Raw genomic sequence first — 27183 nt, forward strand, 5'->3', positions numbered from 1 at the left:
TTTTTTCCTGTGATTCATAGGAATTTCGTTTTAAAAGCTTGGCTGGAGATGTGGCCCTGCGTTATGGGTGCTTGGCTCCCGGTTAGCAGATGTGGTTGACCCCCAGTGTCATCAGGAAGGTCTGTGGGTGAGTCAGGCCCTAACAATGCACTGGAGCAGACCAGGCTGTGCTCTTTCCAGGACACCGAAGGGTGGCAGTTGCAGACAGTTTTTAATGAGCACCCGGTTGGGGTGGCGGAGGCCAGGCAGCCTCCACCTGATGATTGCTGTGGATTGAGGTGTGCAGACTGTGCGTAGTTTCTGATCCCACTGGGGCTGAGGGGCCGAGTTGTGTGTTCTCCCCTACGCTTGCTCCGCAGCCTGGCTTCTGAGTGGGTTGGGAGTTGGGGGTGATTGAGCAGGGTGGGTGAACTGGGGGGAGGTCTGGTAAGGCAGTGAGTGACTAGGTATCTGTCACAGCGGCTTTGCATGTAGTCCTCTGTCTTAAAGGGCTTTGTTCTGGAAGCAACACTGGGTACTCAGTACCTGTGGTTGGGCTGAAAAAGGCAGGCTGTGGAGGTTGCCAAGAAGCAGTTGCAGGGAGACTCCTGAGGAAACAGGAGCTTCACTAGGAGGATGTGGAAATCTTAAGCAAGGTAGCTTATTCCTGTGATAGGGCAGTGGTTTGCCACCCTAGGTGAGGATGTAGAATAAATAGTACATGAGTGTATGCCTTTAAACCCTTTTTTGATTTTTGAAAACTGAACTTGCATTACATCTAAGTTTGCCTTTTATTTAGCCTAGTGTGGTGAATTAAGCTTTTTTTTTTTCTTTTTCACTACTGGGTTGTTGAACCTAGAGCCTTTGCACTGAGGTACACCCCCAGCCCTTTTTCATTTTGAGATGGGATCTCACTACGTTGCTAAGTTGCCCAGGTGTTCTTCTGCAGTTTATCAAGGTGTTTACTGCTGTTTTCACTCCTCAGAGTTTCCCTGGCTCCTCCATCAGACAGTTGTGTTCTCAGCTCAGCACAGCTTACTTTCACGTGTGCCTCTTTCTTGAGAGCTCATGGTGTGCCAGAGTCTGTGTGGTGTTGGGCTGCTGTGAAAGGATGGGCAAGTTGCAGGGTTGAGAGTTTATAAGCTCGTAGGTTGGCTGGGGATCAAGGAAGGCTTTTGGGAGGAGTGATGTCTCCATGGGATTTGAAGGGTGGCTAGGAAGTTCTGTGGGCTGTTAAGGGAGCAGTGGGGCCACCACGTGCCAAGATAAGCTTGAAATGGCTTGGGTACTTAGGAAATGATTGTCACCATTGTGTGTGTGTGTAATGGGGACAGGTTTGGGCTGAGGGAAGCAGGACTGGTCCTGGAAGGTCATGTGTGCCTTCTCTGAACTGTGTTGTGGCATGTAGAACTTTCTATATGAGAGAATGAGATAGGTCACCTCTGAGACAGGAGTCCTGCCCTATGTTTGTTAGTCCTGTAACCCTAGACAGGATGGCTGTCACTTCGGTGGGTTGCTGTGAGGATGACTAAGTGACATAAAACATGGGTGGCCCCAGGTTCTGTCTTCTCCCTCCTGGAGTGTGAGTTTTTGGAGCACAGGCCTCAGCCCCTTGTTTTTGTAGAGTCTGGCCTGCCTCTGTGGAAAGCACTCTCCCATGGTGCAACCACTTTCTCACCTGACCTGTCAGCTTTCTGCAGAGGCAGCGGACCCCTACCAGCCCACTGCCCTCTGGCCGTCTCTGTGCTTCTTCCTTAATGGAAAGCTGGGTAGCTCTGCTGTCTAACGTGTCCTTGTCTTTGGAATAGAAAATAAGAGGAAAGGGTCCTTCCAAAGAGCTTTCTTTGCCTTGGTGTTGGGTCTGAAGAGAATGCTTGGTTAGAGAGCTTGACACCAAGGTAAGGATGGCTTGGGGCCTCATTTGTGGTTTATGGGGAAACTGGGATGTAATATTTGAATATTCTTTCTGTGGGCCACATGGTGGTTATACCTGTACAACATTTGTCTGATGGTTTATCATATATAGTTTTGGGCATTGGACCAATATCTAGGAAACTTGAATAAAATTCTTAGAGAATACTGGTCTCATTGAATTAACTGTTTTGTTTTTTTTTTTTTAATGGCCAACTCTTTTTCCCTTGCTTCCTCATTGCATTGCCCTGCAGTTATGTGAGGTTTCACGTCGTGTTCTCTCACTGGTTTGGGCGGTGACAGTGGTGTATGAATTCTCACCCGTTTCTAGGCAGCAGAGGCATTCAGTTATGTAGGAACCTGTTGACAGTCACTTGTGTGCCTAGCTCCTAGCACTTTTGTGTCCTTCTGAAAAGGGGGCGCCAGAGTTCTCTTTCCTAGAAAGCTTGGAGCAGGAGGTAATTTGCAAGTGAAGTAGAAATTATCTTTAATATTGAATTTCCCTTTCTTTGCAGATTTATTTTGGGGCAGGGGAATATAATTATTTTGATTTCGCAAGAAGCAGAATCAGGCTGTTTAGGAAACTCTAGCTTTCCAGAAAATTTGTGAGTGTTGGGGATTGAGGTGTGTGTTATGGTGTAGTAAGAGCCTGTAGCCCTCCTGTGTCTGGCTGCCCCAGGACCAGCTCTAAAAAACACCTCTAATGACACGGAGTGTCTGTCCACACTGGTCAGAGCCTTCGTGTTCCAAGAGTCTGGGGGTCTAGTTTGTCATTTCCACTTACAGAAATTTTGTCTGCAGTGTTGTTTCTAAGCAGAAAAAAGTTTCTGATAAAAGATTCTGTTGGGAGGGAAATATTTTTTCCTTTCTGAAAAGACTGAATGAAGCTGAGCAGAAGGAAATATATATGCCTAGGAAAAACAAAGCCCTGTTTTATTACAGTTTTTTACAAAGCTGTTAGCTCTTAAGAAAATACTGGCTTTCTATCCTTTTTAAATGTTGATTTCAGGGCTCTGGTCCCTTTACCCTTGGGCTCTTTTTTTTTTTTGGTAGGGGGATCAAACTCGGGTCCTTGTGCTTTTTACCCTTGGGCTCTTAAGGAAGATAATCCTGGGCCACTCTGGAAAAAGGCAAGCCTGCTGTTGGCCACCCTACAGGAGTATTTTGTATCTAGAACTATTTTTTTCTGAGATTTCCTCATTTGCAGTTTTCTTGTTTCTTCTTGACAGCTGTCCTTTGTTTGCCACACAAAAGCAGGGGTTTTTTTTTAAGTTGTTTTTTTTTTTTAACTAGTGAGGCTGGTTCTTACCTGAGCCTTAGACAGCAACTTAGATTTCATACTTTTCCCTATTGACCTCTGAATCTCAGGGTGACCTGGTGGTAACCTCTAAAACGCAGTAGAATTTTCAAGGACATGTTTACTTTGAAATTCAGAGGTTTGATTTGGTGAATTTGTTTTTGCATATATGCTTCCCCCCCATACACTGGTGTTTTATCTGCTTAATTTCTATCTCCTTTCCAAAGGGACTTTTAATAGCCTTTACATCTCCATTTCAGTGTTTTTTTTTTAAGTAAAAAAAAAATTGTGAGGGTGGGGGGGAGGAAATGGGGTTGCCTTTTGCTCCCAAAGCTTAAATGAATAGTCACTGCTTATAATACTGGTCTATACTTGACGCTTCCTACTGCTTTAGATGTGATGTATCCAGTGCCGTGAAGGTAATGATCCTCAACCGCAGCAATATTCCATAACAGGAGTATCTGTCATATTCATCGGGATTACCATGTTCATTGATTTGTGTCTGTAAATCTGCTGTTTCTACCCTTTAAATTTGATCTATAATTGGATCTCCTTAAATGGTTCAGATAAGGTAGTCTGTATTTCCTCAATGTGGTGTTGCTGTCAGCTTCCCCTTTTTCATTATACATTCAGCAGACTTGATAAAATCAGCAGGACACCTCATTTGAAACTGTTTAATCGCTGCCTTTTTCCTTTGCTAAACCATTGAGTTGGTCAAGCGATGTACACAAATCATTTTAAATAGAAAATATGGTTTTCTCTCTGACCCAGCTAAATAGATAGTGTTATGCAAAACAAGTTAAAAAGTAATAAATGCCAAAAAAATCTTCTAATTGGAGTAAAAAATTGTGGGCAACTCTATCCTCTCTCCAAAAGTAGAGTATCCTGAAATATTGCCAGCATCCTGTACAGACAGGATGATGATTTTCTGAAGATTCTCTGGTTTCTGAACAAAGCAAGTTTAAATTTTCAAATAGTGCTGAGCTGCCTTTTGCATCCATTCAAAGGGAGCCCATACTTAAATGCCTTTATGTCTACTTTGGTAGGGATAAATTTGCTATCTGTTAATACCTATGCAGCGTAACCTTTCAGCCATTTGCTATTGTGATAATAAATTTTTGTTTCTTTGTCTGTCATTTTGTCTACTCAGCTGTTACTCTTCAAAGTGCAAACTAAAAATAATAGCCCCAAATAAATGCCACATAATAAAGTGTTTTACAGTTGCAGCTGGAATAACCTGGTGGCTGCGGCTTGCAGTCCTATTACCGTTGCTGGTGTGTTAGTTTTTTCCCTGTGTGTCAAGGTGCCTCTACCAGGGCCAGCTCATTAAAACAATGTATTCTTCCTAACTGGCTTGGTATTTAGCACTTGCCCAGCAGCCTGCCAAGGCACAATATGGAGCCCAAGCCTCACAAAATAGGATATGTGAAATTAGGTGGCATTCACTTTCTGAAAAAATACAAATTCTCCATAACCTCATTTTTGTGCTTCCGCATTTCATCGTGAATAATTTACAATTAAACTTGTCTGTGGGAGAGGAAGGGCTAGTTCCAGATTTACTCAAACTAGTGGTAAGTGTGAGTCTAGGCTTTTGAGAAATACTCTTTTTTACTTGGTTGATGTGACCCTATGGGATTAATATTTACACTGTACTTGAATGTGACACTGGGCGTGTTTTGCTGTTTCTCCTACCCTGAGGTGAACCTGAGATGGAGAAGCTGGGAGTTGGTAAAATACACTAAAAGTGCATCTTTTTCTTACAGGTTCTGGCTCCTTGGCAGCAATGGCTGTATTTGAAGATAAATTTAGGCCAGATATGGAGGTATGTAAGTCCCTGTAGTTTTATCCTTTCAGGTATTTTTCCAATTGTGTGTCAAGCATTTACAAACTGTCAGTTCCTCCAGAGCTTGCACAACACTGTCATTAGTTGGAATGTTCTTTGGCACGGATAGTATGTTTGTTGAAGAGAATGGCGACTTGGAAAGTGTCCTTTCATAGTAGCCCTGTTGTGCCCTCCTTCAGGCTTGAGGAGCCGACACTGTTCTGCTTTTTGCTCTGGGCATTGAGCTGTTTGGAACTCTTAGCTATAAATGCTCCTGGAGTGCAGAACATTTCCTTGTATACTAAGATTTCTTGTAGCTATAGCTCAAAATGACAGGTTTTTTTGTTTTCTTACTAAGAATAGAGCAACTGTGTGTGACTTTGCATGTCACACAGACCTGGCCTGAAAATGGGGGCAATTTTTTAAAAATCCCTGTAGATTGTTTAGCATCTTGTAGAAGATGGGGACAAGGTCATATGTGCCTAGAGTTTTCTCAGGGTGGAATAATGGACTTAAATATATTTATGAAGTTCTTTTACTATATTTTCTTTCTTTTTTTGTTTTTGTTGGTTTTTTGAGGCAGGGTCTCCCATTGTAGTTCAGGCTGGCCTCAAACTCTCGATGATCCTCCTGCCTCAGCCTTCTGAGTGCTGGGATTACAGGTGTGTACCACCATGCCCGGCTTACTATATTTTCTTTGGTGATCAGAGAAGTATATTTTGTGACATTCTTTCTAAATCTGTTTTAATGATAGCTGTCCTCCCCTCCCCAAATTGAGCAACCTCCTACCGCCCAAGAAACCCCCTCCACTAACAAATCCACAGATCTTCCATTGCCACTTTTGGAAGAGTCTTAGTATGCTTGGATGCTCACCACACTACATTTTTCTTCACTACAATTCCTCTGTGCCACCAAACCAGTACATACAACCACTTAAGTCCTAAAGGCAGCCTTCATCATATACTCTTGGTGTTTGGATGGCAAATTTTTTGACAGGGAATATAATTTCTTTTCAATTATTAGTATGCAGTTTGAGTGATTTACTTCATTTCTTAATATATAGGTTTCTGTCATTTCTGACTTTGCAGTATTTTGTTTAGGAACCGAAGGACATTGCTAGGTATTACTTTAAACAGTGCTTTATGTCTCATCTTCTCTGGAGATCACATATTAAAGACATTTTGTTCTTTGATCATCTCCTTGTCATTGGAGCACTAAGTGTCATAGGAGCTGTGAAGCCGACACTGTCCTTTAGGTTGGGCCAAGTGTTCTGAAGGCTGGAGAACATAGGGGGTGGATGCTGATCAGCCAGAATGGGCATTCCTGCCAGAAACCATTGTGCCTTGGTACTTGACAGCACAGATAAGGGACTTGGTCAGCAGGCTAGAATTCTCCCCTTTCTTAGACATCTGCAGAATTAAAAGGTGTAGAATTCAGGTAGATGTTTTCTAAAAATGATAGCCGTGCTCTAATTAAGAATAGTAAATAGAAAAGAAAAAAAGAATAGTAAACAGGACCAAGTATAAAACGATAAATGAAATTAGGATTCTGTTCTCATTTCTCAGGTGGAAAATTTATTCCCATATCAGCATTATTTGGGGTTCTTCAATTCCTAAAGAAAAGATAATATATACTAGGTCACTTACAAAGAAAAAGAAAAGAAAAAAACCCTTCCCTAGTCTTCTAACCAGAGGATTTTTAATGTCAAGGCCCTTTTTAAACCACATTAATCTTTTCAAATTTTCTTGAAAGCTTTGTCTCTTTCCAATTGATTGGGGCCTCCATATGTTAAAGAAAAATGAGAATTGCAAAAAGTTAAAGTGTGAGGTATATTAATAGCAACTTACCACTCTACTAAAGTAATTTTACATTACTTAAGAGTTTGGATTTAGAATGGTTCAAAGGCTGTGATTTTAATATTGATGTCCTGTGGGAGAGGAAAGGGAATTGTCAACATCAATAAAACTTCTGATATCAATCTGGGGAAGGTGTTAGATTAATTAATCTCAGAGCACTTCATATTCTGCATTACCTGTGAGAATTTGAAATAGGTTGAATCAATTCTCATTTCAGATTGATTATATATAAATTTACCATTTTGGGTTTTTGCTAAGTTTTGAAACTTGACACATTGATAATCAGTGAAAATCACTATTAAGGGGAAAGTAGTACCTGCACTAGTGGTTGAGTTTTAAAGTAAACAGAAGGCAAATAATAGTATAACACGTGTCAGTAGACAGTATTTTAAAAATCTAAACTCATGGTAAGAGGTACTTAAAAGGTTTATGAAGAACAGGCAGTCAACTGTGCTGGCCACACTGCTTGCTTTTGGTGACTGCAGTGACGCGGTGGTGGTGGAAGGTTGAGACTAGGAAGTTGGGAGGACTCTGTCAGTGACTTTGTTGTGAAAGAGAAGTAAGCTGTGGTGTCATTTCTAGTTCTGTGTTTGCATAGAACTCATGGAAACAGACATCCTGGTCTCAAATTTCTGAACTTTTAATTTTCTTTTCTGTGGCAGGAAGCCTCCATAACTTTTTCCTCCTTGATTAAATAGAGCCTGCAGGGTGAGCTGACTAAGTCGCCTTTTTCCTTTTTGGTATGGGAAGGGACTTTGGCTATGTTTTAAACAGAAACCCAGAACACCCTTTCACATCCCCTGTGCGTTCCCAGGGGCCACTTTTTAGGCTATCATAATTGTAAATTGCCAAACAGTCATTTTTAGAGTCAAACTCATGAAACAAACTCTCAGCTTTCTTGTTAAAACAAAGAATACATTAGAGAATGCCCAAAGTCTTTTTTCTCCTTTTCCTAAATCTTATTGCCAGGCTTGGGCTAGAAGATTTATACATCAGAAGTAACTGTGGTATTTATGGAATGAAGGTCACTCTTTACTTAAAAACCTTTAGTGTTTCCTCATTGTCTTTAGCTCCCCTGTCCAATACTGTATCCACTACCTACATGAGGCTGTCACATACTTGAAATGTGGCTCGTCTGATGAAAAGGGCTGTGGGTAGAAAATATATGCCAGATTTCAAAGAATTAATTCGAAAAATTTTAGTATTTCAAGGGTTTTATATTGGGCTTGGGTTATAGCCCAGTGATAGACTGCTTGCCTAACATGCATGAGGCCCTGGGCTTGAGTCTCAGCACCTTGAATGAATGAATGAATGAATGAATGAATGAATATTGATCACATATTGAAATGGCAATGTGACTACTAGAAAATTTATTGGGTAGGGCTAATCTAGGATTGGTTCTTGAACTTGTCATTTACACAGTGCATATTTCTCTACTTATCCAGGTGCCACCCGTACTGTTACTTTTCTTGAAAATATTCTTTAACTTTTTAATAAGTTGAGGTATAATTTTTGTCATAAAATGTATGAATCTTAGGTATACTTTCCAAGGCTTTGGCATTTGTAATCACAGGTAACTCTCATTCTAATCAAGATACAGAGCATTTCCTTTACCTCTAAGTGTTCCTTTCCAGTCAGTCCCTTCTTGCTCTTTCCCACAACCACTTCACTTCTTCTTAATTTAAATATATATTTAAAGCACAGTTTGTGCCTGTAGAATCCTGGGTGTAATGTGCTGGCTATAGTTTTCTCTAAGACACATGAAAATGGCTGCATACTATTAATAGAATGAAGAATGTGTTCATACATCTCCATCATGTGTAAGCCCAGGGGAGGTGAATGTTAAACCTTGGGGAATATAGATCCACGTAGTGTATGCCTGCTTGCTGTCAACTTCTCCTACCTGCTGGTGTCTGGCAGCAGAGCCTTCAGTGGCTTCCTCATTCGTTTGTGTTTCTGTGCTCCACTGGACATACCTGTCCCATGGTTTGATGACTCTTTTCAGGGATATCTCTTCCACTTGCCTACGCAAGATGGAGCTCCTTCAGGTCAGCAGCCATGAAACTGTCTGTTCTTTCCATCTCCATGTTCAGTATGTACTTGTTGACTTGAGATAGGATAACCCTGAGCTAAAGCAAAATCTGAGTCATCAAAAACCACCTGGGAAATAAGAGGACTTTCTACCTTTCCCATCTGGAAAGTGATGAACCTGTTTTTGAGATAATAGGGCACTTCTCCAACAATGTACATTGTTGAGGCTGAGTCAGCGAAGCAGGTGCCCGTTAAGTACACAGGTGAAGGAAGTTGGGATGGGAGCAAATGCTCATTAGGAAGGACCAGGCCAGAAAAGCAGCGTGGTGTGGCCCAGCTGGGATTCTTAAGATGGGCCAAAGATGGACCTCTGCTGCTTTGGTTGTCTGAGCCAGCGACTTGCCTCAACTGGTTCAGTTTCCAACAGATTGCCGGCTAACTAACGAACTTAAGGCACTTGAGAAATTCTCACCCATTTGTGGTCCAAATGTTACCTCAGGTGATCCTGTAATTTTCCATTTTCTTGGTTTTTTTCTCTTGCAGTTAGCCTGGAAGTTTGAGGTCAAAGATTATGCTTATTCGTTTCTGTTTCCTTACACCTAGTGGGGAAATTGGTACCTAGGAGGGATTCAGCTCGTATTTGTTAATGGCTGAATAATATTTTGTAGTTCTCAGATCAGCCTTCCTTTGAAACAGCTTATTAACTTCACTTTAGACTGCTGAGATAGCAATAAAAGCATAAGAACTTGTATTTCTTACTGGTGATAGGGTTCATGCTATATTTTTATCAGCGTAGGTCTTTATCCAGGTATTATGCCAGTGTATTTGAATGTATTTGAATGTGTGGCTTGACCTGATGACAAAACATCAGTTATTTGGGGTTTTTTTGTGTGTGTGATGATGAATTGCATACAGCCATTGCCCCAGGTTTTTCTCCTTCTATTGTTAAGGCTGGTAAAAGAATTAATATTTCTTGATATTGGTTGTTACCCACAGGCTAACTGGACAGGGACACTGGCAGTAACCACTTGGTGGCCTTTTTGGTCCATTTTCCGGTTAAGTATGAGGAATTTGACCATTATCTTTGGAAATATGGTGCTAGTTTGGTGGGGGTCTGTATCTTAAAAATTGTGGAAATAAAGTACAGATTTTATTTTTTGGGAGTGGGGAGGAAATTAAGGAAGTGAATCAGATAACTTAGTTTTCCTTCTATTTTCCTTCTTTGTAAGGAGGATTGTTTTCGTTTGGCCTGGTGAGAAATTTAAACTCTCGAAGACTACAATTCATTAAAATGGGTAGAAGATTAATATTTAGTCTGTCAAGATCAATACCATCCCCTCTTTGCACTAATTGTCAGAATACCGTGTGAGGGCTGCCGAAGGGTAGTGGTGTGCAGCAGGACCCTCACATCACAGGGAGATGATTCAAAGGCAAACTGTCCTGCACCCTCTGGTATCGACTTGCAAATTAGCATCTGGAATCTAATTAAACAAGCTTAATGAAAGTAGCAGCTGAATGCTGCTGGAAAAGACAATCAGCTCTTTTCCCCCTCTCTGATACATGCTCTGTACTATTGAAGTTGGTCACCAAACACATCGTGTGAGCACGGTTAAAAAAAATTAGCATTTATTTGAAGACTAGAAACTGTTTTTCATTCTGTTATGCATTTGGCATGCTCTGGCGTCCCATGAGAGCCATGCCACAGCAGATAGTGCACAATATTTATAAATCCATGACAGGCAATAATAGCAACTTGAAAAATTCTTTTGCTAGAATCTCAAGTTGAGAGCTGCCAAAAGCTGAGAGGATCAGATCTGCAGTGGCAGCTGCTGTGCCCTACAGTTAGAATTCTAGACTTTGAAGATGCTCAACTTAAAGAAACGAAGACTGCAGGCTTAGCCAATTTTTGCAGGTTTCTAGAGCTCTGGCTCTCTGCCTTTTGAAGATGACTTGCTGAAGCTTCTACCACTGCCTGAGGCATGCTAACACCAGCAGGATCTTTTTTCCCAGTCTTAGTGTGTCTTCAGTTTTTAGTAGTACATGCTTAGTTGGTGCCAGCTGTGATGGGCCTTTCTCTGGTTTCAGTACTGGGGGATGAGCTCTTACCTTATACCCTTCAGAGAGGAGCTACAAAGATAGATGGTGACGTATACAAGTGCCACTTCAGCCGACTGATTTATGGAGTAATATTTCATCACTTGGCCAGTGCTGGCCTCTAGAGAAGCCCTAGTAGATTGCTAAAGATGTGAGCAGCTATCGTCCTAAAGGTTTGTAGTTACCTCACAAATGAGATGCCAAACACTTAGCTACTGAGGAAACAATTAATCTGTCATTGCAGGTAGCTATAATCCACTTTAAATAATGAAATACTTGATACTGCTATGGTGTTCTGACAGTAAACCTTAGAAGTAACTGTGTTTGTTTTTGTTTTTTGGTACCGGGGATCGAACTCGGGACCTTGCGCTTGTGAGGCAGGCGCCGGAACCACTGAGCTAAATCCCCAGCCCAGCTGTGTTTGTTTTTTTAAATCAAGTAAGAGAAGGCACCAAAATTGCAGATTCATTTGTGCTTTGCAGATAGACAGTAGTGTGAGAGATCTGAATTATTTTGATTAAAAAAAAAAATCTGTTCACTTTGGCACATAGACCATCGTCTCAGAGGAAAACATAGACTGTGAGTTCAGTATGATCAGATAGCGAGAGCACAGGGCTTAGGCCACCAGTCTGCTTGCAGTGAACACACAGTGTGACTCTGGGCAAGTTTGGGGTCCTTGTCTGTGAGATGGGGATTTAGAGGTCTGACTAATTGCAGGTTGCTGTGAGGATTAGATGTGGGCTATAAAACACCTTGTATGGTGGTGGTTCGCACAAAATTAGCTCTAAAATATGGCAGCTGCTTTCACGTTCTAGTTATTCTTTTTTTTTTTTTTTTGGTACCAGGGATCGAACTCGGGTCCTTGCGCTTGCGCAGCAGGTAGCAAAACCACTGAGCTAAATCCCCGGCCCTCATGTTCTAGTTATTAGATGGTAGGATACAGACGTCACATAGCAACAACTAATGTGATTATTTGTACTAGCATCAGGTATGGTGATTTATAGCATAGCGTGGGGACCTTCTTTCCTATCTGAAAGCTTAATGTTGAAGGCTGACACATGGAGCAGACATGATGCCAGTAGATGAAGCTTGTTTAACACATAACACAGGCCTTGAAAGTATTTGCCTTTTTACTGTGGGGAAAGGTATTGAAAGCACTGTGCTCATGATAGCTCATGGCTGCTTCTGCCAGGCTCTGTTTTAACAGCTTTTTCTGCATTATCTTCTTTACTCTTCAACAATCCTGTGAGGTCAATACATCATTATCTCATTTTGAGGAAAAGAAAACTAGGGTATAGTGAGGTCATATAACACATTTGAGGTCACACAGCTGGTCAGTGATAGAGTCAAGATTTGAGCCCTGGTCAGCTTGACTTTGGAGTCCTCTGATAAAATCACTAACTGTGCTATTTGCCCTCTTTACTAGGCCCGTCGTTCTTTGACAGCAGAGTGGGGCAGACATCTTACTCTGGGTCAGTAAAGATGTGGGGTGTTCCTTTTCTCTGGTGAGGTCTTGTGGAAATGGCAGAAAGCCAGACAAGTGTCAGAGGAGGTGTGCAAACATATCTCTTTGGTGGGCTTTGTGATTGGAAGCACCCAGAAACAGAAAGATGCAAGGAAGAGAGCTAGAGAGTGAGAGAAGAAGGGAATGAGAGAGAGTTGGAGCTGGAGAGGGAGATTGGCGAACAGAAGTAGGTTATTTGGCTATGGAAGAGCCTTTTTTCTTCTTGAATTTTAATGTCTTTTTTTTTTTTTTAACTGTCCTCTACTCCAAATATCTTGTGCTTGCCCCCCTCCAAGTTTCCAAATACTGTTTACAAGAGAGCTATTTTTCTCTAGGTAGCTGTTGTACAGATGGCATAGCCATCCTCACATTTAGTAATGAGACCAAGAAGACTTTAAATACTGGTGAATGGCATTTGTCCATTTGAGGCAAATCATGAATAACTTGAACAAAAATAAAAAAATAACCAAGACTATCATATTTGAATAATGAGGTGCTCTTTTTTCCCCCAACTGCCAAAACTTTTTAATCTTCGTCAACAATTGTTCTGTCCTCCGTCTTATTTAGGTTGCATCTGTGGACTCTGCGCTCAGGAGCCCTGACAAGTGGCATATGAATTCTGTATTCATTAGTGATCTTGATCCAAATGCCTCTGTCCCTGCCACGGGGGCTCAGGTGTGGAAGCTGCTGGCTAATCCCACCAGCTGACATTCAGAGGCTTAATGACTCCATGGGAAGGTGACCACTCGCTGGGAGGTTTGCTGGCGGAACCCACACAGCAGACAATGGAGATCAAGGAAGGCTATCAGTGTTTAGCTGAAGCACCTTCCTGTGCAACTTGAACCCTGTTGGCATCAAACACAGAGTTTTAAGTAAATGTAAAATTAAAAAAATCTGACCTTCGACAGCCATTATAAACGATGATTTTTCCTGTCTGTTGATGGTGTTTAAGATTGTTTTTCTTGTAGTACTTTAATAGATGTCAGCTTAATGAGCTGAACTTGACTTACTTTTCTAGATTTTAGCTTTTAAGGTTATGTTTGTCTCATGGTTACATCTGTTTATGTGTCTTGTATGCCTGGAGAAAAAAGAACTTGGAATTAGAACCAAAATTCTTTCATGTTGAATGCTTTCAAGGACTTATGCTGACATTTTTGTTTATTGTAATCTCTATCACTGACCAACTGTGTGACCCCAGGCAAGTTATATGACTTCCCTACACCCCAGTTTTCTTATCTCCAAAATGGAATAACAGAAATGTTGGATACTTTATTATTATTTAGTAGCAGCTTGAAGTATAATTAACATTGATACAGTTCACCTATTTTAAGTCGATAATTCAGTGATTCTTAGTACTCACAAAGTTGTATGACTATCACCACAATTAATTTTAGGATATTTTCATCACCTTTAAGAACAAAACAAAATTCAGCCTATTAGCAGTCACTCTTTATTTCCCTAATCTACCCAACCCTAGGTAACAACTAATCTATTTCTTTCTCTATAGACTTGCCTGTTCTGGACATTTTATATAAATGTCATCATACATGCAATGACTTTGTCTACCTTTTGTGACTGACTGCTTTTACTTAGTATATTTTCTTAATGTTTCGTTCCAGCTACAGCATGCAGTAGTTCTTCATTTCTTTCTTATAGTCGAATAGTGGTTTATTGTATGGACATAGCCACATTTTATGTCTCCATCCATTAGTTGATGGGCATTTGGATTGTTCCACTTTTAGCTATATTCATATGCTATGAACTCTTATGTACCAGTTTTTTGTGTCGTGATTTCTCTTGGGTGTGCACCTTGGAGTGGGATTGCTGGGTCATATGATACCTTTGTGCTTAACCTTTTGTGGAACTGCCAGATCTTTCCCCAGTGTCTGCTTCACCACTAGTGCATGAAGGCTCTAATTTCTGCACATCTTCACCAGCATTTGTCAACTTTTTGGTTACGTTTATCCTGGTGGGTGTGAACTGGTGTCTCATTGTGATTTTGGTGGTTCCCTTATTAAGAAGTAAGGCGGGGGCTGGGGATTTAGCTCAGTGGTTCCGCTGCCTGCCTCAAAAACAGAAGGTCCCGAGTTTGACCACCGGTACCGAAACAAAAGAAGTAAGGCAGTTGTGGAAATTTTAGATGGAACAGTTGAAACATTTGACCTGCTTCTTACACTGATTTGGGTAGTATTTGGGTTGATTCTGCATTTGTTTAAATATTGAAGGTTCCTTTTGGATGCGCTCCCTTAGGGTGTTTCTGTCATTTATTTTTGGTCATAATTCCTGCTTATTGGTTTTCCTTAGGACTTGAAGGATTAGATGTAGTAAATTGTGTTTTTACTGTTGGATTAAAAAGTATATCCATTTTCCTCATTCATTTCTCTCTGGTTTATTTAACATAAAACATTGAGTTTTAGAGGTGTTAGAACCCTAAGATATAATCCCCGGGGCCCTGTGTAGAATTATTTTTAGGGATAAATTTTCAATGGCATTATAATCACTTAACTTTAGAAATGAACAGATACTGAAGTTGACGTTTATGGTCCAGTGGGTGATTAAACTTACAGAATAGATGATAATAAGAAACACTTTTGATAGTGACAGACTCCTACCAGCTATCTTAAGTTGTCCCTCTTTCAAAAAGCAAGTTTTTTCCTCCTGAATTGGAACCCCTGGCAGCCAACTTTAGAGAGGCCGAAACAGACTTCATGAGTTAAGGTTACTGGTCTTTGGCCTGATGATTCAAGAGCAGGACTCTGCTTCCTACTGTACAACATTTAGATTTCAGGAGTAATTCCTTCTCTCCTTTTGATTCTCTGGGATTTGTTAGTCTTCCTTGACTTTGAAGTGACTGCTTAACTGTTCATACTGTACCTCTGCCCAAGTCTGTGTCTTCCTTATCTCTGTACCTCTAGAGCCCCAGTTAATCATGGTGGCGGGTTTCATTTCCACCCTTGCTGTTATTTTCTGCCTTTGACAGAAGTTGAAGTTGAAAATGACATATTTCAGGGAAGGGATGAAACAAGATTTTGGGAAGTATGTTTTAGTCTACCTGTTTAGTTTCAGGAGTAAAGGGAACTTTTGAAGAGGGTAAGAAGGAAGATTTAGTTTACTAAACTCTCTGTGAGGTGGGAATGGATTTCTTTGGGCCAGACCTCTGGAATTTAAGAACCAACAAGTCTTGGGAAAGTGACCCTGTGTAAATTTTGACAGTATCAATTTCTGATACATTGGGAATAATAAAAGGATATTTACAAATAATATACTGGCAAAGTTAATAACTTTGTTTATTTTTCTTTTCCTGCCAAACTGTTTCTGTGCTAAAATTTTCCATGTCTTCTACTCTGCTGTGTAAACACCAAGTTTCATGTTCTCACATAACCAGTTGGCGATCCATCAGCAGACGCTTGCTGGGCACCAGCTGAACGCAGTGCCTCGCTAGAGCTGGGATTGGAAGAGGCCATCCTGAATGTGGTGGACTTGTCCTATGCCACCTTTAGTAGAGTAGATTGAAAAGAAGGGATTATTTTGCTCTGTAGTAGATAGGTAATTATTTATGATGCATTTCTTTGGATCAGGTGTTCCATTTGAAATGTTTTTGCTTTACATATTTCCTGTAGATGTGAAATGTAGGGAAAATATAACATACAGGAGAAATTTTTCACAAATGTGTTGCTTGCTGCACCTGTGGCAAAAATCCAGAAAGCTTCAGAATGTAACTTCTTTGTGGCCAGAGACTATGTAATGAGAGAGGGCAAAAGCTAGATTGAGGGGTAGTGCTGAAAGAAATAAATGGCTGCTAACTTCCAAGTGTACAGGTGGATTTAAAGGAAATATGTTGATAAAATAGTCTACCTCAGGAGAGCAAAGAAGAAATGGACTTCTTTACCCTTCTGTTATGAAATTGAATTACCTTTGCTAACTGAGGGCTCAGTTACATAATTTTTCAGGCACTGAAAAATGTTCTCTTTGTCCCTCCTTCCCCCTGCCAACCAAACCAAGCCAAACCAAGATTTGGAATATCATGACTTCCTGGGGAAAGAAACAAAAGAAGCTCTTTTATGATTCACTGATTTCATTCCATTCTAGAAATCTATTTTATGAAAGTTTTGCATTATAACCACTTACCATACAGTGCTTTCAGGGAAAGAGGGGAAAGCCCCCATGAATGTCAGAATGAGATCATCTGTGGTAGAGGCTTGTAAGCTCTTGAACAATGGATTTCTACTCTTTTTGAACATGGGCTAGAGAAATAAAAGAAATGAAATATAGGGCTGAGAGTTACTAGATGGTAGCCTAGAATCTTATAAGTTTTGGCTTGGCAGGTAATTTGGCATAAATTGTTAATGTAAATCTGGGTTAGTGGTGAAGACGTTATTTTAGTAAAAAAGATAAACTGCTGATTAATTCAGCATAGAACTCAATTACAAATTGAAAGTGTCTCTGAGGGACTCCCGGGCTCTAAAGACAGCAGATGTTGAATTGATACTCCAGCATATTTCATGGTGGTATGAAATATTAACATGGTTTATTATACTTGTGTGGTGTGCGATATCTGAAAGGAGGAGGTGGCAGGCATGTGGGTGTGCAAAGCAGCCTGACATCACACATCGCTAATACACACTGATGTGTGATTAGGAATTTTAGAAAAGCCTCCCCCTCCCCCCAGTGAAATGGCTCTGGAAAAATTCAGTTTATAATAACATTTGGGGCTAAATGTTTAAATGTAGTACCCATGTAGGTTTACATCTTACATGCAAATTAACTTTAAAAAAAGGTAAACTTGGTGACATAGTCCTGTAGGTGAGTGGACCTGCTGCTTATGAGAGAAGAGGCTCTGGAGGGCTTGAACTGTGTCTCACTTTGTCAGCTTTCAGGAGCTGGAAAGTTTTAAATTGCTGCTGTACTGTTTTTACCTTCTGATCTAAAACATATGGTGATTTTTAAAATGCCCCTGTATTTTACACAGGCAGAGAAGTTTCATTTCTAGCCAAAAAAAGGGGGAAAAAAAGCTTCACAGTTTTCATATATCTGCATCAACTCAAGGGGAGAAAAGTCAGCAAATTTCATGTATCAGAAAATCTGAATAAACAACTGCCAATATTTGAAGGGATTGGCAATTCTCAAGTAGGGGATGCGACTAAAGTTGGCTTAGGCAAGATATTTCAAAGCCATTACTATTCTGATGACAGTTTTTTTTTTCCCTTTTATGACAGCCTATATCAAATGCAAGTTTGCTAGCTGAAGTAAAAACAGTTCCAAAAATAGCCAGATGATTATGGTAAGAATGACTATACCCTGGATACCTTCTGCTGTGTGAAGGCTTGGGAAAAAGGTGCCCCTTCTCAGAACCTCTTAGGCAACCCAGACTTGCAAAGACAGGGAGCAGTGAGTGCAAGTTCTTAGTAGTGAAACTTGGTGGTTTCCTCTGCAGCGCCAGAGGAGCAGCTGGCTGGCCACAGGGGTTGCCAGTGAGGGGGCTGAGCTCCTGACACGTGGTCCTTCAGGAATGTGGAGGGCAGCTTGTGTGTCCTTCACCTGTGGTTTGTTGGTCAGCTCTTTGACTGCTTATGAGACAAGAACCTTTTATTAGTGATATCTACTTTCTAGATGTCTAGGCCCTCCAACAGCTATGGAAATTATGACATGAAGAGTATAAGAACATTTTATGTATTGGGGGTATAAGAGGTGAGGTGCAGGAGGCACCAATGGACTCGGGTAGATCTTAGGATGGTACCACATAGCCTGCGGGTCCTTGCTTGTGTTTTTTGTGTTGAGGTTTGAGGAAGTATGGGACAGGACACCTGAAGAGGCACATTGACCATTCTGGACAAAGGCATGTGGGTCCTGCTGGAACTTTGAGTTGTGTAACCCTGAAAGTTTGAACAGCCGGACATATCTGGAAATAGGAAAACAAAACTACAGATGGTATCTGAAGTTGCCTGGTTGGTCATTTCTCCAGTCATTGTGGCCTTTTAATTAGCATCTGCTCTTCAGTATGAGATACGACCGGAGCTTAGCAGCCCTGTCCCCTCGTGTGAATATTTAGTTTAGAAAGCTGCCACATTCCATTAGAGGTGGTTGTGTTTTGGCAGTGGGTGCAGGAGTGCTGTAGACTTTTCAGATATCCTTTGAGATTTATGTTGCAGTGTAATTGGGAGATGCTGGTACGTAGTGTGTTGTGCATGGCGGAATGTGAGATTACCTGCTGTAATGAGACCCCAGCAGCATACCTCACGAAGGTAGTTAAAGTTTTAACCTCAACAGATAATGTTACTTGGTGGGTTTCTGTGAGGTAATTTATACCACTTTCCCCTAACCCTGAGATTGTGCAGAGACAACAACAAAAAAATGATAGGAAGTTGTGGAAAGTAGGTATTTTTAAATTCCACCTAGTAGTAATATAGAGTCTTGAAAATATTTGCAGTGAGCCCTGTAACTGTAGAATGCAGTTGCACTCATCGTCATTGTCACCCTGTCATGCTGTTGAAAGATAAGTTTTCTAAAATTGGAACTCCGATGGTAACAGAAAATTAAAAAGATATAAGGACCTATAAACTTTGATTTCTTGACAAATACATTGGCTTTTAACTCAAAGGAATGGAGTTGGGATGAAAGAACAGTAGAAACAGGTACAATGGAAAGTGCATGTGTGGGCTTTTAAGAGGTCTAGGTTTGACGATTGATTTTTGCTTCTTGTGTAACTCCCTGTAGCCCCAGTTAATAAAATAGAAAATTCACTCCTAAAAGGGCTGAAGTCAGCGCTTAAAGGGATTGTTAGGAGGACCATGTTTGTAAATTGTTAGTCAAGACAACCCAAAGTTTGCTCTCTCATTCTCCGATTATCTCCTGCCCTGGAACTTGCTTTTTTTCTTGATTTTTAATGAAGATTTGCAATCCACAGTGGCCTGATGGGAAAATTAAGTTAAATGGAATCTTTTTCATTGACATATAGGGTGGCCAGAAAACAGTTTGACTCATTCTGTTTGCTGAGAAGTTTTTATCTTGTCTTTTGAGAAATGCCAACATTTAAAGGTGGTACTGATGAGGTGACTTCCACAGGCTTTTTTCGGGGATTCCATGAGCACAGATTCTCTAGTAAACAGATCAGGACATTCTCAGTTTTACAAATGCAACCAGCCAGGTGAGCAGTGGGATGTTAGAGTAGCGTTGTTTAAGCCATGTGTTTGCAACTATGAAATAGTTTAAAGGTGAAATACTTTAAAAAGATGACCCATGAGTGAGTGATCACTTATTTCTAATAAGTACTGGACTGGAAAAGCACCCGTATTTTGGGAAGCTAACTGCAAGTTATGTTTTCTTGGGCGAGGGAAGCAAAGCATAGGCTTTGGAGTTAGACCACATTGTTGCACCTGAGGCCTTCCAGTTGTTGGCTGAGTGCCTTTAGGTCCATCATGTCCCCTCCGCTGTGGCTGGGTGTCCTGGTAAAATAGGGGTGAGGGTAGTACTGTACTTACTGGTTTAAAGGATTGGTTTGAAGAGTGAATGGCACCAGAGCCCTCATGCAGTAAATATAAAATTCTCTTTCTACCCTTTTATAATTTAATTTCTAGTACTAGAATAAGTGGAAACATGCCACTTAGCACAGTTGTTGGTGATATGGTAGGTTTTATGGGAATATATTGGTTTTTACTTGTAGTATAATGGTGACATTCATAATTTGCTTTGAACCGAGAATTAAAAAACAACGTGCTGAGTTAGTATCAGTTGCCTGTCACATTGGTAGCTCTGGAAGAGTGAGGCTTTTGCTTTTTAACCTTGTTTGTGAATATTAGAGAAGGGAGTAGAATCAGATGAGATGAGCGTTGTCATGAATTTCCTGTATACCAGGTGCTGCACTAGGAGTTTCTCCTGTGACCAAACGAGTATTTTGTTTAACAACTGCTGAAGATGCAAATTAAAAGGCTTGGTGCTGGGTGGATGGTATTAGGACTTCTTTTGTAGCATAAGGAAATTGGAACCTAAAAACGTTGAATGACTCTAGCACTGAGGTCACAGCTAGTAATTAGCAAGACTGGATTCATACCTGGATCTTTATTGTCTTCAATTCTTTGCCCCTCCCACCATGCAGTACTGAATGTATCAGCTCCAGAACCCAAAGTTTCCTTGTATCCTTTCATAAGTGCATCCACTCACACACTTTTCTCCAAGTAATTGGGAATTATCTGAAGACTGAGCCTAGGGCCCAGGAAAAAGTGATGAGCCAGGTGATCCTTCATGGAGCGGGGTCGGAGTTAGTAGCTCCTCATAGTTGTACCCTCCACTGCTGCCTATATTGAGCTTATCACTCTGCTTCCTCATAACTTGACCTTAAACAGGGCCAGCCCCTCACACTCATGGTCCTTCCTTAATGTCTCTCTGTAATCTTTTTTTTTGGTACTGGGGATCGAACTTGGGACCTTGCGCTTGTGAGGTAGGCAGCGGAACCATTGAGCTAAATCCCCCCGGCTCCTGTAATCTTCTAAAAATGTTATTAATTTATTTTTAATTTTTAGAATTTTGAAGACAGGCTCTTGCTAAGGGATCAAAGTTGTGATCCTCCTGCCTCAGCCTCCCAGAGTGCTGGGATTACAGGCATGCACCACCACACCTGGCAACATTATTGTCCCCCCCAGTCAAACACTCCGTTGTGTTCTTTCTTCCATACTCCAGAGGCCAGACAGGTGTATTTGAGAGCCCTTTGCTGATGAAATGGCATTTACAAGTTATTCCAGCCCAGGTGTCCTCCTTGCCTCTATAACCTTAGATTTTCTGTGGCTCTAATTCTGTCTTGTCCCTTTTAGGTGACACCTTTTAGGGCTTCTATTGCAGAAACTTACTATTTCTAGAAACTTTATCAAGTTAATCATTGTTTTCCCATCAATCTGCCAGAAAAACAGTTGCCAGGGATGACCTTTATGTCCAGCAGCAATTGTTCAGGGGAGTGGTCAGTGCCCATGAACAGTCTTAGAAGTCCAGGTGGCATCCTCTCCTTCCCCTCTCCTTCTGCTCTTCTGCCCCTCTCCACTGTCTTGCCCCTCCTCTGTACTCCCATCTGACACATCTTCCTCGTCTCTAGTGGGATTCTGATCACTTTCCCCCTTTCTCCTTTCTTTGGCATTTCCTGGCCCACTGCTTCTGGTTGGAATTTTTGAAAGCACAAATATATCATTCCTTGGCTTAAAATTCTCATGCCTTCCCAGGGTTTAGTACAAAGGACCAACACTCTCTGTTCTCTGTGAGGTTCTCTGAGATTCATCCCCACTGAACGCCTGCCTGACCACACCTTTCCCCTCCTGTTTTTATGACATTTCTTCTGCCCTTTGGTTTGCCCACCTTTCATCCTGTCTCCAGACTCCTCAGCCCAGTCCTCTTCTCCTCTACCCCAAGATACCTCTGAACATAGTAGCTCCTTCCACAACAGCTATCTGTCTCTTCGGAGTTTTTATCTCATAGTAAAATTACCTGTTCGCTTTCCCTTCAGGCCATAGTCTATTCCCGCTGAGCCACGCCAACCTGCACATTTTTGTCAGGGCTTTTTGCATCATTTGAGATTCGCTTCATTTGTGGCCATCTTGAAACCTCCTGCTAGGAAGGTGTCCTATACTTCCTAGGTTTTGTGCCTGTCCTTTCTGTCCTTGTGAGGCTGTGGCAGCAGAGGCATGCAGAGGATAGTCCCCTGCAGCCGCCCATGGGTGTGCACCAGGCAGCTGTGCTGGCCTCCAGACAGTGAGTGGGCTCCATATGACCGTGGCTCTTCTGCTGGTTCCCGCCCTGGCTTCGATCTCCACTTCACACAGAACGGAATTTCTATTGGCATTTCCTCTCCTATCCTGAGATATTCCTAGTGCTGGGTTCTTTTTCATTTTTGTTGTGATCCACGGACTAGATTTCACTCCATTTCCTTTCATTTTCAGGTTCAACCCTTTTAATGTTTCTAGAAATTTATTGCCACAGTTGTCATTGGCCACATTGTTTTAGGAGAGGGACATTGATATTAAGATCATTAGCACCTGAGTCTCCCTAGTTTTTGTTTTGAGGCTTGTTAAGCATATTTCTCACTTTATTTAAACCTAGTCTTTTTTTTTTTTTCTTCTTCTCTCTGACTACATTTGCCTCAGTGCAGCCTTGGAAATATATATTTGTGTACACATATGCTGTGAACACTGATTTCTTCTCCTTGTGGAAAGCAATATGTTCTCATCTCTTTTGGTCCTTTTCCCTCTGGAAGCTTAGGTATTTTTCCTTCCATTCACTGTCACAGATTCCAGCAAAACCACTTGCCCGCCACCAGTTTTCCTAATGGTGGGTTAGGGAAACAGGCTTTGGTGATGCCAGGCACTAACTTGGCATGGATCCCTGACCCTCCCTCTCCCTTACACACAGCTCTGTGCCTTTGGATATCAGCCAGCCTTTCTGAGAGCCTCAGTTTCCTCACCTGCACAAGCAGATGGGAGTTCAATAGGGAATGGAGGTGCATGGCTCAGACCTGGGACTGTAGTGGAGCCAGGGGTTAGTTCTGTCATGCTCTTGCCTTTCTCTTTCTACCCTAGAACTTGCTAACAAGTTTCTTTGTAAAGTCTATGTGGCAGGGATACTTCTGTCCCTTTATTCCTCCCCTACCCTTGAACAGAAGCATTGATCCATGTTTCCAAGGAATGGCCTGTGGTCAGAGAGCATAGAACTGCTCAGGAGTGACGCAGCATCCAGGGCTGTCCTTGCTCTCCCTGCCTTTCTGGTGCATTGTGGCTGTGCAGCCTCTCTGTCTCCTTTCCTGGTCTTGAGTTGTAGTCAGGCCTTCATGTCTTTTGGTGATCTGGGCAGGCCCAGGTGGCAGTGACCTTCTCATCCCTACTTAGAACCCCTAAATCACTCCTGTCTCCACAGTCCTTCCTCCCTCCTTTCCACCCTCCCTCCCTTGTGTCACCAAGACCTTGACATATGCATATCATGCAGCATCCACCACTAGCCATGGAGGAGGAGTAGGTAGCACCACCTCCATCTTAAAGTCTCAGTCACCAAGCACCCAGCTCTGTGGCACACTCAGTCCTGGCTGGCACACACTTCCACTCAGCAAGTCCCAGGTGTTCACATAGGCAACTTCATTTACCCAGTAGCTCAAGCCAGACCCAGAACCCTTTGCTTTTGTCACACAACCCAGTCTGAAAACAAATTTAATTAGCTTTTTCCACTGTAAAAGATGTGGTCACATGTGGGGCACATAGGTTTGTGTGGCAAGCCTCCTGCTTGGGGAGGGGGCCTGTTTTAAACACTTTTTTGAGCTCTTTAAATTTTATTCAACCATCAGCCATTAATGACTCCTTCAGGTCGCATCAGTGGCTTAGTCAGGTTGTCAGAACCTTAACACGTCAACAGGCCACACTACAGAACATCGTGTTTAAACCTCTCCTTTCCTACTGTTAACTGGCTTTGAGTTGGGACTGGTGCCATTTTGGAATTACACCATTTGGCCTTGATCTGTCTCGTAATTTCATCCTTGAGTTTATCAAAGCAATGCATACATTTGAAATTAAGGTCCAGTTTTTCATTCGTTGATGGACGAGCCATGTACTGTGTTAGTTGCCTGGGATGCAAAGACGGAAGATGCATAGTCCATTCTGAGGTCTAAGTTTGGTCCTCTCTCTCTTTATTTTTTAATATAAAATATCTTTATTTAAAATTTCTGGAAAATTATATGTAATTTGCATACAAGATAATGGAAAAGATCTCAAATTGCTAGACATGCAGACAGTACAAGGAATGAACTTGTGTGGGCTCTGAGCATCTTGCCAGACTTTCATTTCTTCCCACATAAAAACTATCACCTCTGATACTTACATGTCCTAATCTAGTATGTCCTTTAGATCCTTTTTACACCTTATACCACATACATTTTTAAAAATTGACATGTTGACAGATGCTTCTTTTGGTACAAATTTTGGGAAACTAGGTTAATGCAATTAAAATATTATGAAGTGCTGGGCTAGGGCTTCAGCTCAGTGGCATTATGCCTGCCTCGTAAGTGCAAGATCCTGAGTTCGATCCCCAGTACCAGAAAGAAAAATTATGAATTGCTTATATTCTTAACAGCTGTGTGCTTTTGCTCCCCTCAAAGTGGACTAATCTACTTAAATATTTATGTTATACAGAGACATCAAATCTCAAGGCATCACATTACTCACATAGCCACAAAGTCACACATGTGAGGCTCCTTGTTCAGAGCTGCTCATAGGTAGTGGGAACCTGAGTTCCCTCCTAACCATTTCTTTATCTTTATTTTATTTTATTTTTTTGGTACTGGGGATCGAACTCAGATCCTTGCGCTTGCGAGGCAGGTAGCGGAACCACTGAGCTAAATCCCCAGCCCCATTTCTTTATCTTTTCATGAGAGAATAGTACCTACCTCAGGGTCAATAAGTTAAAGGGAAACATTGCCCTGTTACCACCAGCACTGCCTTACTGCCCTAACTCCTGTGGCTGTGTGTGGATACATTTCGGACTCACTGGCCTCATGTTCAAATCTGTCGTTAAAATGCTTTGTACAGTACCATAAGAAATGTTAGAGCCTCAGAAATTTTCCTATTAGTCAATCTCTTGTTTGATCTAATCATTTTGCTTACTCTTTCAACGTTCTCTCGAGTTTTTGATGTTGAAGGACATCCGGATCTCTCCTCATTGTTAACAGATTCACAACCCTTACGAAATCGCACAAACCACTTGTAAACAGTCTTTCTGGTCACTGCAGCATCACCATACACTAATTTTAACATTTCCTGTGTTTCTTTAGCATTTTTTTGCAGTTTGAAACAAAATTTCATGTTAATACGTTGCTCATGATCCATCATTTATGGAACTTTAAAAACATGCCTCTCAACTGTGGCTCAGACTGACTGGCCCAAGCAAGTTGAAATTTGTCTCACACACTGTTACTAAGGTTCGATGTGCTCTTCTAATGAAGAGCCCTGCCTTTTTGTTAGATGGCCGAATGCCATCCAGCAACATTCACTGTTTTTAACCACACCACGTACACTTAAGAATGTCTCACTTCTATAGAGGCACTTTCCTGTTGTAACTATAGTGACAACTGGTGTCAGCTGAAATACCAGCATGAGAGCACCCCAGCTTCAATGACTTGTACAGGCAGTGTTCATCCTGCACTTGGAACTCTAGGCTGCTGACCTCCACCTGTGCTGTAGATAAACTTCAGGGGGCCCAGGTCCACCCTGATCCGGGTTCTTGGACCTGCTGTGAGACCCACCAGGAACCCACTGAAAAGTAGAGCTAGATCCTCCTGTCAACCTCCCAGGACAAAAAGCTGGTCCCCTTCTTTTTATAGTACAAACTTGCATCCCACCCAGACCTTTATCTGCTCTGCTGCAGATCATGAGAGCAACAGAATTTTGTTGTTGTTATTGTTTTGCTTTTGCAGTGCTGGGAATTGAACCCAGGGGCCTTGTGCATGCTACACAAGCATTCTACACTGAGCCACAACCCAAGCCCAGAGCAATGGTATCTTTTACTGTTTCAAATCAAAGAAACAAGAGTTAAAGATTTTCCAAGATGAATTTGCGCTGCCTCAGTTCTTTAATTAATTTTTGATTGACAAAAATGTAATAAATTTATCACAGACAACATGAGGCTTTGAAATATGTATATATTATGGAGTGGCTGAATCAAAGTAATTAACATATGCATTACCTCACACACTTATTTTTTGTGTGTGTGGTTGGTAAGAATTTGCTCTTGGCAGTTTTCAAGAAGACAGTATTGTCTGTCACCATGTACTGTGCAGTAGATCTCTGCACCCTACTCCCCCTAAGGGAAACTTTGTAGTCTTTGACCATCACTTCCCCAGACCTCCCTGCTTGAGCTCAGTTAAATCCATAGTTATTAAAGGAACTGAATGTTACTAAATGGAGTTACATGTAGATTCAGTAGCAATAGGAGACTAGATGCAAGCTGTAAAGAGTTCTGCTAGGATGCTGTCCATATTCTTGTTCCCCTGAGGGAACAAAGATAGAGGAATTGTCCCCTGACTCCCGGTATGGAGGTGGGACAGAAGGCAAGGGACGCATCTGTGATGCTCTGAAAAACAACACAAAGCAAACAACGACAGAATAAGGTGGAGCCAGAGGAGTTCCTTGTGTCTAAAGCCTGACTATTTCTTCTTTTCTTACCCCTTATATCAGCTGTTTAGCTACATAAACAAAGTATTTTCCTTAATTCTTAAAATTTTTTAGCCTGGTGTGGTGGCACATGGCTATATTACCAGCTACTTGGAGGCTGAGGCAGGAGGATCTCAAATTCAAGCTGAACCGGGGCAATTCAGTGAGACTCTTTCTCAGAATAAAGGAGTGGAGATCTAGCTTGATGGTAGAGTTCTTGCCTAGCATGTAAGAGGCCCTGGGCTGAATCCCCAGTAACACAGAAAGAAAGCAAACAAACAAAAATTAAAAATTCTTCGTTACAAATGCATTGTTTCAGTTGGCTGGCCATACATATGTGGTTGCACATTCCAAAGCTGTATTTAAGACAGTATGTTAGGCATTCAGTCAAATGCATATTTAATACTTTGCCTGCCCCCAATATAACTAAAGCACTGTCCAGTATGCATAGCCATGCCGTCCAATGTGGAGGGTTGATTTAAAGAGTCTTAAGCTGTGCTGAATTGTCCAGGGTGCCCCTTAGC

At 41.5% G+C, this 27183-nt stretch overlaps 1 protein-coding gene across 1 annotated transcript in view; it reads left to right on the plus strand.

Annotated features, from left to right (window-relative positions):
* Window positions 1-27183, plus strand: part of Psmb7 (proteasome 20S subunit beta 7) — a 59152-nt gene that overhangs the window by 23764 nt on the left and 8205 nt on the right. The window contains exon 6 of the mRNA XM_004849396.4: window positions 4951-5009. Within this exon, the coding sequence (XP_004849453.1) occupies window positions 4951-5009 (59 nt within the window). The remainder of the gene's footprint in view (window positions 1-4950; window positions 5010-27183) is intronic.

Source organism: Heterocephalus glaber, unplaced genomic scaffold (assembly GCF_053883595.1).
Source record: "Heterocephalus glaber isolate CG9 unplaced genomic scaffold, H.glaber_assembly_v1.0 deba00001479, whole genome shotgun sequence".
Classification (NCBI taxonomy): Eukaryota; Metazoa; Chordata; class Mammalia; order Rodentia; family Bathyergidae; genus Heterocephalus; species Heterocephalus glaber.